Source organism: Trachurus japonicus, chromosome 10 (assembly GCF_045865225.1).
Source record: "Trachurus japonicus isolate A0001 chromosome 10, Traja_1.0".
Lineage (NCBI taxonomy): Eukaryota > Metazoa > Chordata > Actinopteri > Carangiformes > Carangidae > Trachurus > Trachurus japonicus.
Genome location: NC_140916.1, coordinates 20,529,540 through 20,548,007, shown reverse-complemented (window position 1 = coordinate 20,548,007; position 18,468 = coordinate 20,529,540). Strand labels below are relative to the sequence as shown.

The 18,468-nt window shown below is 46.6% G+C and overlaps 1 protein-coding gene across 1 annotated transcript in view; it reads left to right on the top strand.

The window, feature by feature from the left end:
• The window catches only part of ndst1a (N-deacetylase/N-sulfotransferase (heparan glucosaminyl) 1a), a 42,769-nt gene that overhangs the window by 22,640 nt on the left and 1,661 nt on the right, over positions 1-18,468 (top strand). The window contains exons 2-10 of the mRNA XM_085789949.1: positions 9,053-10,076; positions 11,514-11,996; positions 12,733-12,820; positions 13,153-13,307; positions 14,224-14,409; positions 15,530-15,658; positions 16,405-16,587; positions 17,091-17,187; positions 17,411-17,534. Coding sequence (XP_085646075.1) covers positions 9,531-10,076; positions 11,514-11,996; positions 12,733-12,820; positions 13,153-13,307; positions 14,224-14,409; positions 15,530-15,658; positions 16,405-16,587; positions 17,091-17,187; positions 17,411-17,534 — 1,991 coding nt within the window. The 5' untranslated portion in view covers positions 9,053-9,530. The remainder of the gene's footprint in view (positions 1-9,052; positions 10,077-11,513; positions 11,997-12,732; positions 12,821-13,152; positions 13,308-14,223; positions 14,410-15,529; positions 15,659-16,404; positions 16,588-17,090; positions 17,188-17,410; positions 17,535-18,468) is intronic.

Below are 18,468 nucleotides of genomic sequence, written 5' to 3'. Positions count from 1 at the left end.
ACTCACTTAAATGTCATGTCAGTGTTTTTTTTTTCTTAACGGTGGCTTTCTTTTTGCCAGTCTGCTGTAAAACTGCGACTGGTGAATCACCCAGGCAACAGTTGTCGAACACACTGTCCTCCCATCTCCGAGCCATGAGACCTGCGGGCCTCTCGGTGGCCTTCAGCGCGGACACGGCCCGTTTTTGAGAATGGCCTCGTCTTAGCAGAGACACAGCTGCGATGTACAGATTTAGTTCCTTATGACAGACTTCACTGCACCACAAGGGATAATTTAGTTCTTGACAGAAAAATGGCAGCTGTTATAACATCCAGATGTAAATGTATTTATTATGAGGTGTCTACTTGACACCAGTCTTAGGTCAATCACTAGTTAGTGAAGATGATGGGTTTTTGTTTTTTCATCTTATTTACAGTCGCACCAATGTAATAGCACAGAAAAAGAAAACAGTCCGACGGGGGGTGAACACTGCCACGTCGGAAAACAGTGGAGTATAGCAGAGCTTGGCTGCGGTTGTGTTTTTAAAAAACCTCGACTGAAGCAGCAAGTATGAGAGAGGAGGGAGAAGCTAGAGCACAGGCTCAGTTTGGGGAAGAAAAACACAGCAGATTCGTAATAGGATTCATGACTGGGGCTACAATTGGGAGTGTAATTATTGTTATTGCTATAAGACAATCATGAGGCTGGGTATTTGTCTACAGTTGGAGTTTTCACACATTTAGTGCCTGCAATTACCACGATGGGGGCGTGTGTCAAGTGTGCACTGTTTGTTTATGTAAAACATAGTGTATACAGCCCTCTAGACAAATTTCCACTTCTATCCATTTATCTGTTGTTCTTGATTGTGCTTTGAAAGCAAGCTGATGATTATGAGCGTGTTTTCATGCAGGAGGAAAAATCCTATCTGTTTGATCTCGCAGGCAAAAATATGGGCAGGAAAACAGAATCTCATCTCTTGTGTCAGCTATTCTTCCACACCGTGATATTCCCATGGGGACGTATTTCTGCTGCGCGAATCACAGTCGGATCAGTGCGGGCTGTTTCTTATCTGGACATGAAAGAAGGGAAGATGGAGGAGGGAGGTGTAAAAGGCAGGGGAGGGGTGGGGGGCTCCCCTGGGAATGATAACACCTGAAATTCACTGGGCGGCCTCTTGAATCCAGCTCATCATCATTTCATGAGCAGGAATTGTACTCGTCCCCATTACAGCCAAGGATACACCCGGTGCTCGGCTGTTTACCCCTCAGTCTCTCCCAGATTGATTGAGTACATTAGACAGTTATGGCGTTTGTGTGTGTGTGTGTGTGTGTGTGTGTGTGTGTGCCACAGCCCATGTTACAGCGGTGCCTGGGGATTTTATTATTAGTCTGATCGTTTTCTTTTACTCATCTGCGGTCATCATAGGCGTTGCCGCTGTTTTTCTTTTTTTTTCTGTTGATGGCTTCTGTGGTTCATGTAAGGTCAGCAGATCTGTTATTGCCGTTACCGCTGCAGGTGTTACAGCCTTAATAAAACTGTTGTGCTTAAGTCAGAGTTTCTGCAGAGCTCAGTATAGGTTTGCTCCTCTGAATAGGCAGTTGATTTGATCGGAGGACCCTGCAGCATAAAACCGCACTGACAAGTACTGTTATCTCTACTTGCCTCTTCCGCTCAGTCCCCCCCCCCCACCACCCCCTCGTCCCCCAGCTCCCACGCTCACTCACACATTCTCACACACAAACACGCAGACGTGCGCTATCCACAAGGAGTATGACTTTCACCTCTGAGTGATGTCTATTGTCTGTATAAGGGGAGACCCATTACGAACCCCGTCCTCCCAGCGGAGACATTGCGCTGCCCGCCGCGCTCCCTTGTCCTTCAGCGGCGTCCTGAGATGACGGTGGATAAACAATGGGAACAAACAGTCACTCCCCACAGCATTGATCTGGCTCCCTCTGCCCCTCCCTGCTCTCACCAACAACGCCACATTGATTCCACCTACACTCAATTTATATGAAAGCCACCCCCCCCCACCATCACCACCCCCACGTTCGGGCCCCACCTCCCTTTTACACCAGGACTGACAAAAATGATAAATGACCAACCCCTCGCTTCCTCTGCCACCACCTCCCCGTGCCTCGCGTTGGCTGTCCGAGGCGCTACAAGCCTATTTCTCCCCTCAGAAATCCAATAGAGTGAGCTCCCCGCTTTTTCTCACAAGTCTACTTTTTTTAAATTATTTTTTTTTATAGGAGGAACAAGCAAAGGGAGGGGGGGTTATTCAATGCTCCAGGTCTTTTCCAGACATAAACATGTCAGTGGTGTAATTTCAACCCTGCAGGACATCCATATGCATGATGTCAAAACATCAGAAAAGATGAATGAAGGAAATTATAATGTATTTCAGCGGCGTGCGGCGTAGGATGCCCTCTCTCCTGTGGCTGCTGGCTAATAGTCTGCCATGTCACTCACAGATGAAATCATATGCAGAGCCTTTCATAGTGGGGTCAATTATTTCTCTTTGTCAATGGCTTTATCAGTCCTTTCTCTCATTATGTCTCTGATTAATCCATCCTGCGTGTAATCACATGAATCAGACGGCAGTTAATTCAGACATGGCACCCTGGATTTGTCATGTGTACAGAAAAACAGTTATAGACTGCTGCGCGTCTCAATGCAGTTTGATCTCACTGCGGTATTTTCTATATGTGTCTTTTCTTTTCTCCGTACCGCCCTCGACTCTTTCTCGGCTGCTAATAAAGGTCTGCAGTATACAAATGATTTCTTCCATGTTTTGTTTTTTTTAATCTACGTACAGATCCAGTGTCCCCATGCCTGTAAATGGGGCACAGTGACTATAAATAGATATACTGTGGTGGTGAGCTGCCGGTGGTTATCAGCAGGAGGAGTGGGGAGGGGGGTATGTGCGTATATGTGTGTGTGCTGCATGGAGGTGGCTGGGGCTATTGATGAAGGCGCAGGATCTGCTCTCCCCGTTCATTCCCACAGCCCAGGGGAGTAATACTGTTGAGGAAAGTCTCCATTTCACATCTTAGCTCCACCGTTCCCTAATGACCCTTCCTTGCTCAGTCTCCACCCCTCCACATTTCTCCCATGGCTCCCACAGCTCATCCGCACTGCTTTCCCCCCACCGCGAGGTAATCTATTTTACACTACCTGCCTCTCTCCCTCTCTCTCTCTCTCAGATCCGCCTGTCCCCATAGCTGCTGCTTGAGAGCCCAGATCTGAAGAGAACAGGAGGTCTGGGAGTCCGTATGAGATGAAAAAGACTAAGAGAGTGCCATGTATATTTTATTCTCTGGCCTCTGTGTTTTTATTCATCTTAGTCCTAATCGTCTCCACATAATATGAATGTGTAATCACGCCATAATGCCTGTGCCTGCTCAGGTTATCCTCATGGAGGATGATATGTGTGTTGATGGGATCTGACATGATCCCCCTAATGGAAGTCTACGGGTGGGATCCCGCTCCGTCTGGTGCAGAATACACAGTACAGTAGTGGATACAGAGACGCCCCAATTCTCTCTAATTGTTATTGAACACACTTTTTCTGTCTCCGCATTCTGTTCATAATTGCTCTTAGGAAAAGATTGCACTCCCTTGTCTGGATTTGAAGATGAGCCTCTGCCTCTTTGTCCCATTACTCTGTCAACGAATAACATTGCAATCATTTCAATTATGACAGCAGTGGGATCGAGGTCTTCAAGTGGGGCCTTGAGATGTAATTGGAGGGGCACGGACGAACTGAGAGAAGGCATTTTTCTTCTGTGAAATTGCCTCAGTCTTGGGGACAGTAAATTGAGGTGCTGAAAAATGATGTGATAATTCAGCCGCATGGTTTGGTAGGGGAAATGGTCTGAAAGTCACTTTCTAGAGAATTAGAAGGCAAAACTACATTTCCCTCCCGAGTCCTCTGTCCTTCACGGCGGTGGCATGAAATGAATTGATGAGACAGAGAGAGAGGGAAGTGTCGGTGTAAATGTTTGCAGCTAAAATGAAGCCGCCTGCCTGCGCATTCAGAGTGGCTGAAGGGTGGGAGGCGGAAGCCGGGAGTGAGGATACGCCACCGCGTTCCACGCTATTTCACGGCCTGAGCCTTTAATCGCCGCAGCCACAATGGATGCATAAAATGAAATTCAAATTTCAGATTGATTGATTCTATATTGATGAATGCCAAGGCTGGCTTAATGCGAGAAAAGTAACCTGCTGGAGAAGGCGAGTCCTTGCTCCTCTCGTGTGCCTGTTTGTTGCTTTAGTCGTGCTTCAGAAATTATAAAAAATTCTCGTTTTTTGACGTTTAATCTCTCACAAGAAAAGGTAGGAGGTAGAATGCAAATGGAGAAATTTGCCATAGCTTTGCTTGTTACCGCTTCCAGCACAGCGGTACACAACACCTCAGACTGTTTGGTTTTGAGTTCATCACCTTATGTTTTAGTGAAGGGCCTCTAAACGAGCAACACAGGCACCATCAAAACAAGTCGAGGCCTAAAGATACGTCGTAGCATTTCAACCCCTCTTCTTCTTAAGACAATGTTCAACCCTCGCCTTCACCACTCCATTGTGTCTCGTTTCTTAATCCCCTCAAGGCATCTCACACAGTAACAGAGCTGGCATAAGCACATTTGGTACTGTTTGCAGTGTCGAGATTAACAGGATTACAGATTAGGGATTACACTGGCGTCATTCTTACACATTTAACCTTGACCCATGCCCCCCCTCCCCCCCAAACAACTCAGCCCAAACTTGTTTTTGTGTTTTTTTAGAACCTGAGTGTTTGTACAAAAGCTCAGCGATGTTTGTTCAGGAATAAACACAAACAAAAGGTTTGTGTGCGTTTTGGAGCGAGATGACCGGGGTTGTAGATCTTGTAATGAGTCTCTGGGGTCCGTGTCCGCTGTGATCGAGCCACTTTGGTACACAAAGACAGAAAAGTGACGACAGCAGTAGCCTTTTGATGAGTGTCCTATAGATTAGGACCCCTCCTCAAACCCCACATCCCTCTGTTTCCCTCTGCACAGTTTCCATGACTCTGAACACAACGTAACTCTAGCGTTTCCATGGAGAACGTGCTGTTGCCAAGGCCGCCAGTGATTGAACACAGAGGGTTGTCGTTTATTTCTGTCAGTCAGCGACGAGGGGACGGATCGGGGAGGGGAGGGGAGGGGAGGGGGGGGGGGCACAGAGTCCTCAGGGGCTCCGAGGGTCCAGCTCTCCTTTGTAAAAGTTTATTTGTCAAAGGGATCACCTACTGCCAGCCAGACTCGGGCCGACAGTGTTAATGTACTGACTCTCATCGCAAGCCCTAGGACACTTAGTGTTATTCACACTTTAAAAGAAGTGCAACCACAGTGTCGAGAGGGTGGGAGAGGGGGGGTGGGGGGGCAGGAAGTGTGAGACTACATATGGCCAACCTTAGCGGTGTTTATCCAGAGAGGTTGTTACAGCTGAGGACCAGGCTCCGTCCTCCTGTTCCTCATCGTCTCTCATTAATCTAGCAGTGCGCTTCTGGCCCGCTTCCCATGATGCCGAGCGAGCAGGTTTTGACTGACCACCCACCCCGAGGAAAAGCATTAGTCTGTCCTCTCAGCCGTCACCTGCTTTTGTTTATGCCGCCACTTCATCCTGTCACCATCATTCAGCCGCTATAAAATAATGAGGGAAATATTTTAATTGATGTTTTCAAAGCTTGGAGATTGATGGCTGCCCTCGGGGTGAACGTCTCGCTTATTTCTCCCTCCAATCTGTTTTCCTTAAGGATTTTGGAGCTGAGCATCCTGCCCTTTCCTGTGCTCTTGCCCCCCCCCCTTTTTTTTGTGCTTTGCTTTTTACTCTTTTTCCTCCCATCGCTCCATCCTCCGCCTCCATTTAGGGAGACATTTAGTCCACGCGTACAATTACAGAGCTCATATTCAGCCGGAGCTCTCTCCATCATCGAGACTGAAGAGGTTGGCTATCAGATACACATCAGTCTCCATCTGCCTCTCCTTTATGCATGAGTTGAGACTCTGACTCTCTTTTGCACAGCGAAACACTGGGGTCTCTCTGCACCTTTTGGCTGCTCTTCACCTTACGGGTACGTCTGCTGACTGTACTTCTCATCAGATTCTGCCAACATGAAATATTCATGTTCACTTTTCTTCCTCCTCTGCATTTTTGCATATATTACACCGGAGGATGGAGACGTTTGCGGTTGTATCCCCGGCTTCTTCTTAGGTATATACATGGCACACAAAGCAGAGGACGCATTAGGTGAGATGAGCATTTGAGATCCATTAGCCATTATTCAGTTCAATGTGTGCTATATCCTCATCTCCATTATCGTCTGATGTATTATATTCTCTATTTAGACTGGCTGATCTCACTGCCTCACACTTGAGGCCTTGCGCTTTCCCTTTAATTGTGTCATCTCTCGCTCTCTCCCTCTCTTGCCCCACTTTCTCTCATCTCCCTTCCTTCCTCCAGTTGCAGCTCTCTGTATCACAGAGTGAAGGTCAACATTGGGAGGCAGTCATCGCTTGCTGTGAATTGGGCAAGAAGAGAGCTTTTCTGTGGCCCTGCTCTGTTTGTGTTGTGTCACCACTTAATCTGCTCCCAAGCCATGTCAACAGTGTCATTAGAGTCGTGGCAGAGCGCTTTGTCTTTGTGCAGACGTTGGCCAACGATAACATTAATCATTACCAGGAAATGACTTTAAAATAGCTTCTCTCTGAAAAAGAGGAGCTTAGTGATATACGCTGCTTGACATCGTTACAAATGAAGTTATTTACCTGCTGCAACATGATAAGGAAACATGATGCTTGTCAGCATGTACTGATGTTCAAAGTAAAGAAATGCGTCTCTTTGTTGCATGCTCACTGTTATAAACTTCAACAACAGAAAGACAATGTGAACATGAAGCTTTAATCAACAATGCTGATATTTGATTAATTGTTTTAGTCGTTTGTCAAGGATGACTTTCAATGACTCCCTGCTCCCGGCGTCTGAGATGTAATGAGTGGCTGCTCTTTTCTCTTTCTAGCATCTAAATATTTAATATCTTTTGGTTTTTGACTGTTGGTTTGGAGAAAACAAGCTGTGAGAAGACTTGTCAAGTTTGGCTATGGGAACTCGAACTCCTGATGGGTGTTTTGTGTTTTTTATGGTTTCTGACGTTTTATAGACTAAACAACTCATCAGTTATTCAGTGAAATAGCCAACAGATTAGACAGCACTCACAATAACAGTGAGTTGAAGCCCTAGATTTCAGCATAAGTAGGATTTGGTGATGAGAAACCTCATTGTTGTAAGTTTTGATTTATTTATTTTTAAGTGGCAGCACAAGCCCTCTGGCCACCAGACCTGAAAAAATAGCCGGGTTTCAGTGTGGAGTGTTAAAAGTTGTCTCCCCCGTCTTCTTTTCTGCTTCACTGTTTCGAGCAGCAGTCACTTCCTGTGGCTAATCATACTTTGATATGCAGTGGCACGAACCCTGGCTCCCTCCAAAGTGAACAAACAAGGTGCTGGGGGGATCTTCGAGCGGCCGGGGCTGTTGTTTTTTTGTCTGCTCCGGTGCGATACATTCTCCGAACGCCCACTGCTTTTTCACGGCCTCTCTTTACATTAGACTCTGGCTCCCTGTGAAGAGGAAACTTGGACACGACTCAGAGAAAGGGAAGTGTGATTTTCTTCCACTGCACTCGGAGGGAGATTTAAGGCATCCTGTTAAGCTAAGCTGGAAGGCCTAGAGGGGGCAGAGATACTCGCCAGAATGCTGACCTTGATTACATTAAAGGGACAGTTATGTGAGCCCGATTTTTTTTTTCTTCTCTCCACTCTTGCACTACTGCATGTACACGAGTGATAACTTCAACGATCAAAGGATTACCTTTATGGAATCCTGTTGGGAGTTGATGTATGGTGTGATGTGAAATTTATCTTCAATCAGGCTTTGAGAAATCAATCATTTATTGATTGTAATGCTGTCGAGTTTGGATTCCACTGTGCCTAGCCAGCCACTCCTATATTTTACTCCCCTTTAATTAAACCTCAGTTGATGGTGTTTCTAATAAGCCCTTTGATGGCATTATCAGATGTATTTTGAGTGTGATGAGTCTTGATGGGTTTGGTGGTCACTGTTTAATGTCTTTGGGTTGAGAGGGCTGCGACTCTGCTCTAATGTGGTATCCAGGGTTTTATAAAGGGATGCGTGTGCACCTTGATGGCTCTTCAGTTTAATGGACAGAGCATTTCCATGCAAAGGTAATGATGCTCTGTCTCATTTTCTCCAGCAGGCGTCCAAATGGAGAAATGATGTTTTTGTAAGTGACTAGCTCGAACCGTTCCCATGCTGAACCTTGTACTTTTCACACTTGGCGTGATGGAGAGCGGCTAAAGGGCTGAGATATTGAGATGGGCCTGCAGAGGGTTTGGAAATATTGAGTGCGATGAGGGGGTTTTCTCCCAGAGTAAAGGGATCCTATTGTTGCCAGGTCTGTCTGTCACTGTCATCCGCCCCTCTCTCTCTTGGATCGTTTCCCTTCCATCAGCTTGTTTTTCTCCCTTCCCCTGCTCTCCATTTTAGTACTGCGAGGATTTGAGGGAAATAGAAGGCGAGTGTCCCCGCGGGTGATGGCTTCACTTGCATGCAGTCACACAGTCCTACTGGACTGAATTGGGAATTGGCTCGCCCCGAGGCTTTGTTGTCACTCACATTCTGCCTATTGATTGTGTGGAGGCTGCAGGAGCGGGTGATATTTTCTCTCTCTCTCTCTCTCTGCCTCTGTGTGTGTGTATGTGTGTGTGATTATGTTTGTGAGCACAGGGGTTGTGTGTGCGTGTGCGTGCATGTGTGTAGGGGGGAAATTGGCAGCTCTTAGTTTGTGTAGGTGAATGCAAGGACTACTTGGGTGTGAACTTTCGGAGCGTTGGCACTGGCAGTATACACACATCTCCCACACACGCTGATAAACCCACACAACAAAAGAATGTGATATGTCGTTTGTTCTATAGGTTTGACGCTGCGTTTTCAGATTTTAACATTATTTCCCTCTGTTGTTCTGTTATTTTTTTCTAGGTCGAGAGATTCGTACCAGGGGAAACGATGCTGGTGAGATGACCTGCGTGACCCGACTTTCCTCAAGAGATCGTTCTCCAGTCAGCAGAGCGGAGCCGTGTCGAGCTGGTACATGGTTGGCAGGTTCACATGATGGACAGGTGATGGAGTCTTCCATCATCTTTCTTCGCCAGTGACTCGGCCTTCCAGCCCCTCCCTCTGAGGCATAAGTGTGTACCAGCGGTCCAAGGCCCCCTATTTCTCTGCCATGGTGACATAAGCAGCGCTGCAACATGAGGGAGAGCCAAAGTGAGACCGTCTCATTTCTTTCCCCCGTAGCTGCTGCAGCCGCTACCTTGTCATCGTTTGTGTTTAGCTCCATAGCAAGACTGACTCTGTTGTGAAAAACCCCTGCTCGCTGTTTTCTACCTGCACCAAGACAGACTGCCCCCAAGGCGTGTTGCTGGGCCGGTGGGGCGGAGAGGCGTGGCGTGAGACGATGCTGGGATGCGTGACACGCCTCCGTCGGCTGGTCCGTCTCCTCCCCCTGCAGACCTCCCTGCTCCTCCTTTTCCTCTTTTGCACCGTCAGCGTCTTCATCTCCGCCTACTTCCTCTATGGCGTCAAGCGGGAGCTGGAGCCGTCGGGAGGGGGCGTGTCCGGGGCCGAGGGCGCGTCGGCCGACTCCGACGACCCGAGGGTCACTCCGTCCCGTCTGCTACCTCTGCGGAGCGTCTCGGGGGGCCCCGGGGTGGATCCCGGAGGGGCCCGGACAGATCCTGTGGTTCTGGTGTTTGTGGAAAGCCAGTATTCTCAACTGGGTCAGGACATCGTGGCCATTTTGGAGTCGGGCCGGTTCAGGTACCGGACTGAGATCTCCCCCGGCAAAGGGGACATGCCCACGCTGACGGACAAAGAGCGAGGGCGTTTCACACTGGTGATCTACGAGAACATTCTCAAGTATGTGAACTTGGACGCCTGGAACCGCGAGCTGCTGGACAAATACTGTGTGGAATACGGAGTGGGCATCATTGGCTTCTTCAAGGTTAGGACAACAGCACACTCCCTCTGCCTCCTTCCCTCCTTCCCTCCCTCCTCTCCTCCCTCTCCCTCCTCTCCCTTCTCTCGCTCACACCTTCTGCCCTGTCCATCTGGCTGCACCGTCTCTAAGGAGATAGGATTCACAGGGTTGGAAAGACCTGCCTGGTTCAATATCACTCTGTCCCACTGCACTATTTCTCTTATGTTCTGTCTCTCTCTTGTTTTTCTTTATTCTGCGATCTGTCCTCCTTCACCGTTCTTGCCCAGTCTCTTGTTTCTCCTTCCTCATTTTCTCTCCCATTCAGTCCACACACTGCATCGTTCTCCTTCTATATCTCTTACTGTCTCTCTCCTTCTCTCTCCCCCTCACTCTCTCTCCAAGTAATCCTTTGCTGAGCCTGTTTGCCCAAGGCCAGTTTTCAGGTCTTATGGTTTTAATCACCATCTCTGAGCCATGAAAAGAATATAGAAAGATATGTGCAGTGGAGGTGCAGAGATGTTAGGCAGTGTAGGTGAAGGTCAGGAAAGCCTGGTGGGATTTGCCATCTATTGGGATAGGAGGAAATAGAGTGAGGGCGTGCATCCTAATAACCTGGACACACAGCAGCGCTCTGCTCTCTGAACCCAACTGTTTGCAGTAGAGCCAGGCTGATATCCACAGTTGGTAGTTTATTAGGAACATGTAGCTCAAACTAATGCAGTAACTAGACACAGTACTGAAATTTATGACGTTGAGGTTTTATTGAAGCTGTTTTAGATACTGTAGCTGTTGATTCAACTGTACATTACACAAGTGTTTCTGTTAATCTTTTCTAACCTATTTATACCAATAAATGTGGGCTAAATAACAAAAACACCCCCAACACGACACTGGCAAGAAGTAACATCACAGTGCTGGGTGACATAATGTAGAAAAAAGTTGACAAATGAACTAATATTATAACTGTATTTTCAAATACACAAATGGGATTTATGGGGCCTAAGATAATAAGGGTAAAAGGATAAAAATAAAGAAAAGAAAACTATGATGTATGCTGTCACCACTGCCCACACACAGCTGATGGTGAAAGGACTAAGCAAAAGAGCAGTAGAAGGTGGGACTGCATATCCGTGGTCGCAGAGATGTGAGAGAGTCAGAGAGTGACAAATGTGGGAGGGCAAATTTCAATGAATAATCACCGAACCCTCAGTCTTTTGAATTTTAGAGGGCACAGCGGGAGGTTATTCATTTTGACTGCAATCTCGGAGCATGGCAGATTGAGCATAGCAGGTAGAAGCTGTCTCATGCCTTCACATCTGAGTAGGCCTGACATTCCTTATTTCACACATGATTGGAGAAATTTGGGGGATTATATCCAATCCATTTCTGTCTTCATCACTCTCTGGTGTATGATGAATCTGTGTCATTCCTCTCTCTTGTTTCTGTTTCTCTGTTGACCAGGCCAATGAAAACAGTCTGCTCAGTGCACAGCTGAAGGGCTTCCCCCTCTTTCTCCACTCCAACTTGGGTCTGAAGGACTGCACGGTCAACCCCAAGTCCCCCCTGCTCTTTATCACTCGATCCGGGCAGCCCCTGCCAGGCCCTCTCCCCGGGGACGACTGGACCGTTTTCCAGTCCAACCACTCCACGTACGAGCCCGTGCTGCTGGCCAAGACCCAGTCGGCCGAGAGCATCGCATCCATGGGGCAGAACGCCGCCCTGCTCCCGTCCGTGGTGCAGGACCTGGGGCTCCACGACGGCATCCAGAGGGTCCTGTTCGGCAACAACTTGGTCTTCTGGCTGCACAAGCTGGTGTTTGTGGACGCCGTGGCCTTTCTGACGGGGAAGAGGCTCTCGTTGTCCCTGGAGCGCTACATCCTGGTGGACATAGACGACATCTTTGTGGGCAAAGAAGGCACGCGCATGAAAGTGCCCGATGTGAAGGTGAGTTTCTTGTGCCCAACTTTGCTTTGGAGTGTTTGGGGGAAAGTTATGAGAATAGAAAGCTGAACCCGGTGTATTTGACAGCCGTTCTGCAGAAAAATAAAAGCCGCCTCACACATAGCATGTGCCATCCTCTGCCAGTCATACAGAAACCCCTTCTTCTCGCTCCTCTTCTCCTTTTGAATGCGTTCGTCCCAGTAGGCCGCTCAAAGCTGACAGGCCCCACTGCTCACACTGTCACAGAAGCTCCACAGCAATGAATATTTCAGGGGCCCAGACACATACAAAGAATGTTGAAAAGTTCCTGCATGCGTCCCCCTCAAGAGCAGAAAAGACCCCCCCCTCACATGTGGAGGCAGAGGGTGTAAGAAAAAGTTATGGAAGAGGCATCAAGGCCTCCTCACTGGCAGCGCAACAGCAAGCTTTTAGGAACAAATCACACCCTGACAAGACGGAGAAATCTGAGAGAGTGAGAGGGGAGGGTGTGCACTGGGAGTCTCATCCAGCGTGGAGATCAAATGAAACAAACACCCGAATCAGAGGAGAGCAAAATATCAAACAGAATGAAGGAGAGGAGTGAGGCAACTGGGAGTGGATGTTGGATGTTTACTGAAAGAAACTTGCAGAATGAAATATGTATGTGGGCACGCATGCGCCGGAGTGTTCGCGTTTTCCTCATTAATGCGGTCATGTACCAACGTATTGACCCGCTGGTCTTCTCCTGTGACTGTTTCAGGCCCTGCTCGAGACACAGAAGGAGCTGCGCACCCATGTGCCCAACTTCACCTTCAATCTGGGCTTCTCAGGGAAATTCTTTCATGCTGGTAAGATGTGGCCTGTGAAGAAAACCTCTGCTGATGCTAAACGCACGCAGAGAGAAAAAACGCTCTGATGTTGTTTAGATCCACATTATGTTATTTCTCTGTTCCATTTCTCCTCCTTCACGTCCTGACTTTTCCTCCTGCTGCTCATCTCTCTCATTCCTCGCCTCCCTCTCCCACCACTGACCCCGTTTCACCTTTTGTTTCATTTTTATCTTTGTCCATTTTTGTCTCCATTCCCTCTTCACCCTTCATGTCTGTTTTTTTCCTGTTAACCTCCCTCGTCTCCTTCCCTTCCCGTCTTGACTGTCCGCCCTCTCTCCGTAAACGTCCAGGCTCCGATGAGGAGGACCTGGGAGACGACCTGCTGCTTTCCTACGTGAAGGAGTTTTGGTGGTTTCCTCACATGTGGAGCCACATGCAGCCACATCTATTCCACAACCAGTCCGTGCTGGCCGAGCAGATGTTGCTCAACAAGAAATTTGCCATGGTGAGTCACAGGGGTCGAAGGTCAGATCACAGCTTTTTGGAAGAGCGCCTCAGCCAGAGCTCTGCCTCTTTTCTAATCCCTTTCTCCTCGTCCAAATAATCTCAGGCAAGGCCTTGAAGTTTATAATGGGTAAGATGCCAGTGCGGGGTGACTCAGTAACACCTGTGGTAATATCATGTGTGATCTAATACCACAGCAAACACAGCAGGTGAACCTGTTTCACGTTACAGCCAAACGCATTCATATGGTTTTAATGACAAAGTACGTCAATAACAATTGCACCACCGATCTGTTTTCATGCTGCTCATGTTGTGAGTAGTTTTCCATGCAGCAGCAGGTCACAGAGGAGTTAGTTACTTTGCTGAGGAGTTGGAGGTGTGTCGCCCGTCGCCCGCAGCTCTTCATCAAACAGCTCACTGTGGCTGCTCATTCTTGTTCAATCACACGCTTGCACAATTTTAAAATGATACACTGCCAAAAAAAAAAAAATGCTTAAAATGATCGGGATTTTGTTTTTGTTTTTTTTTAAGATGCTTTTTTGATGAATGATCAATGTCAGCCCAATTTGTGGCACTGCGTTTCCTGAGCCTGTTTCACAGTGAGAGCCAGTTGAACGCTGTGAAGCGGTAGCGGCGGCAGCAGCTTAATACAGCTCTGACACGGTGTAAAGACGGTAACCACTGAGGCTGATGTCAGCGAGATAAAATTACACAGGATTACATGCTGCATCGTTTTCCAGTGCTTCCCTCGTGCTTAAGAGAGAATGTGAATCCAGCATGGAGAGTGGTGGACTGCTAATAAAAACTGTTATAATTACCTTGAGTGCTTATTGCAGCAAACAGAAATGATGAATTGTATCCGAATAAATGTTTCCTGATGTCATTTTGCTCAGTTCCCATGTCTTTTCTTCCTCCAGGAGCATGGGATCCCCACTAACATGGGGTACGCGGTGGCACCTCATCACTCGGGCGTCTACCCCGTGCACATGCAGCTGTATGATGCCTGGAAGAAAGTGTGGGGCATCAAGGTGACGAGCACAGAGGAGTACCCACACCTCAAGCCCGCTCGCTTCCGGCGAGGTTTCATCCACAGCGGCATTAGCGTAAGACCAATTTTCATCCACCCAGGCATCCATAAGGCCTCATTATCTTGTTACCTCTGGCCTGTTGCTTTCCCTCCACTTGGCTTCTCAACATCTATTACCTTTTCTGCCAGTAATCCCTTTCAGGGTTGTCTTTCACCATCTACATATACTACTCTTGATCCATTATTTCTGTCTCTACCTCCTCCAGTTCTTTTGTATTTATTCTTCTCTCAAGGCCAACAGTTACTCGAACGTCCGCCGTCCTCCACTTCTCTCCGACTCTGCTTTTCTTAAGTTTCGTGCACAAAGATGATGAGCAGAATCTCACTTTCATGGAGGCAACGGAAGCACCGAGAAAGCCAATCATCTCATTAGACCTGCTGGGCTGTTGTATTCTTCTGCTGTGTGGGAGATGATAATGTTGTCAAGTCGACGCCCCTCTTGCATATGACGCCTATACCAGGCAGACCTCAGCACCGTAACAAAGATTGACATCTCTGGCAACAGCGTAGCACGTGCAGGCTCAAAACCAATCAATAAAATGTCAACAAGAAAAAAAAAAGTGAACTTTATTCAGCTTGAGGGTGGGAGCTGGTGCTGAATAACACAGAGCAAAATTAAAGTTGAATAGATTACATTTATGAGGTTCAAAAGAAGGGAAAAATCTTATCTGTTTCTTTCCCAGGTTGACCTTCAGCTCTGATAGGAAACAGTGCAGCCTCAGTCCGGCTCCTTTGTAGTGTTGGCATTCAGTCGGCCCTGTGTGGTTTCAGCGCTCTGTTCCTGTCCTTGAGATAGTGCAGTCTGAATGGACAGTTTCCACTGCTTACTGATGATTGATATTCACTTCTACAAACACTCCAAACTGTAAACGCATTTCCATGAATTTCCATATAGACTCAGAGTGAATAAGAGGTTTGCTTTGGCTAGATGAGCTGCATAATATGAATGTTATTGAAAGCAAACAATGTGTGGAGTAACTGCCTGGAGCACTGACAGCCCGGCTCCTCTCTCAGCAGAGGGCTGATGGTGTCTGTGTTGTGTTTATTTGAGAATACATTTCTTTGCGATTCTTTTTTTTTTCCTTTCTTCTTCTGCAATTTTGATTTTGGTGAATTTGTGCTTGTTCGTATCACAGGTGCTGCCCAGGCAAACATGCGGCCTTTTCACACACACAATCTTCTACAAAGACTATCCTGGCAGTCCCAATGAGCTGGACAAACTCATTAATGGAGGAGAACTCTTCCTCACCGTTCTGCTGAACCCTGTGAGTCAAATACACAAACACGCAGCGCCGCTTTTGTCTTGCACACTTGGAAATCCATTTAACTGGTGGTGTAAATTTAAATTTAAATGAGGGATGGGAAAATGGCTTGTCAGTGACTCACGCAGTCATGTCTGCGTTGTACCATCTCTTTTAAATCTATTGTGAATGCTTCTTTTATTGGACCTGTAAATGCATTCTGTAAAAAAAAATAAAAGAATAAAATCCTTTTATTTGTCAACATGTTTTGTTGTCAGACGATGAAAAAGGGTTATTTTTACTATTACCATTTGTGCAACAAATGTCACCCTGAAGATAATTGTGTTCTTCTCCGTCTGTCTTTTTAAAAACGTGTTTTCAGTAACTTAACAAGGACGCTGTCCAAATGTAGTCAAGTCAAATTTTGCAACAAATATTTTTATGAGCCAATTATTTTTGTGATTGACTCATTGTTTAATTTATGAAATAATCAGAATATAGTGGAAGAATATAAATCATAACTCTCTTGAGCTCAAGCTGAACATCTTCCAGTGACTTGTTTTATCTTGTCAACAGTTAACATGTAGTTTGCACTTTAGAAGCTGCATTTTCTTTTTTATCCGACTAATCAGCAAATTGACAAATTGTTTGAGTCTGGAGAAGTTCATATCGTAGCACATGTATCTAAGTGACGTGACCACCGTGTGTGTGTGTGTGTCCATCTCTAATGTAGTCCATATGCTCTCTCTGCTTGTTCCCTCCACACACAGATCAGCATCTTCATGACCCACCTGTCCAACTACGGAAACGACCGCCTGGGCCTGTACACCTTTAAGAGCCTGTTGATGTTCGTCCAGACTTGGACCAATTTGAAGATGCAGACCCTGCCTCCTATCCAGCTGGCTCAGAAGTACTTCAGCCTGTTCCCCTCCGAGAGGGATCCCCTCTGGCAGGTGAGAAGAAACGTCTGATCACCATCTTATTTATTAATATATTTACCGAATCACATTTTTTTTATTTTTCTAGCCAAAGGTTGCATTGGGTAGTATTTTTTCTGACAGCATATATTCCACTAATGGAAAACTGCAATAACAACACAGTATAGCTGTGAGTGGTGCTGCAAAAGAACACCTTGTTGTGACATGTTAAGTAGCGTCCCCTTTAAAATATGTCATTAAACAGCAGCAGCTTGAATCCTTTGCATACATACCATACACAGACACACAGTGTGTGTGCGCCTGTGGTGGTGAACAGCACATTGCATTGTTGCTGGACCTGGATGTTGTTACCATCCTAAAGGGTTTAAGGTATCCTCTTTGTTGTTGCGCCCAGAGAACATTTCTAGTAAACAAAGGTCAGCGCTGCTTTCTCTTGTATTCTTTAATCTACATATTTGTCAGAGTTTTGTTTGAACCGCACTTGAAACAAAGTATTGTTTATCTCTCCGTGGCTACAGGATCCCTGTGAGGACAAAAGACACAAGGACATCTGGTCCAAAGAGAAAACATGTGACCGCTTCCCCAAACTGCTTGTCATCGGGCCTCAAAAGACAGGTGAGGCGTAGTGCTTCAGCGCCCCCTACAGGGCAGAGGCGGAAGTCAACATAAGGCTTCTCATTCAGTTCAGACTGCAAGTGGCGTGTGCTATTCCCAGTGGATTGGATGCAGTTGCGACTATTTCCTTGAACGATGAAGCACTCGTAACTGTGGAGTGTTGTCGCCACTGTGCTCACACTCCCCCCTTTACTCACCACTCGTCTTTCCTTTGCCATCGCAGGTACAACAGCCCTGTACCTGTTTCTCGGTATGCACCCTGACCTGACCAGTAACTACCCCAGCAAGGAGACGTTCGAGGAGATCCAGTTCTTCAACGGACACAACTACCACAGAGGCATCGACTGGTAAGAAACCTCCCAGGCACTCCAGTGTTTAGTGGCGTGGCAGTAAGCAATCAACTACACCCACCAAGTGTAGTTATGATGAGAAATGTTCCCATTACGCTATTAATATTCATATTGTTTCCCCTGGTTTGACCGACCATTACATTTGGACACTTCAGTTAACATCTTCATTAACTTTGTGACCATTAATGTTTATCATTCCTCTATATAACCTGATGGCGCTGCAGCTAACAAATCTTGCCTCTTCTGATCAGCAGTAAGATTTGAACATTTCTAATTAGCGTAATGTCAGCAGTGTGTGTGGAACAGATACACTGTGACTGAGCGCAATGAATAATGGTCATTGTATCCCTAATGGATGTGTATTTAGCAAACTGCTGCTGCAACTTCACTGTGGGAAACCCCTTGATCCAGAATCATGTTTTTTACATATCTGTAAAAGCATGTTAAAATATAAACATGTAAAATAACAGTTGGAAAGATAGTTCATATAATGTAGAGTTATTCTGAGAGTTTATCAGCATTAATCAAGAATTGACACCATACCGCATCTTGTCCACTTTATTCCTGACAGTCCTGAGAGTGAGACATGCAACACAATTAACACCTCTTTAGTTAGACATCCACTATTTTGAGTTTCCTGTAGGTTTAATTGATTTGAAACCTGCATCAGTGACAAACTTCACACATCACAGCACCTGAAAAGAGTCCAACACAAAATTCACTTGGCAGGCAAGACTGTTCTGTGAGTGGGCTGCACAAATATTAACATTGTACACTGTTGCTAGATATATTTTGTGTGTGTGCGGTGCCAAGCTGTTGCACATGGTCGATCACCCACACAGGGAACAGAGAAATTATCCTTATCTGCAGAGAGCAAATTGGACCAGATACACTGTGGCAGCTTGTAATGCTTTGTATGTTTGTGTTTGCT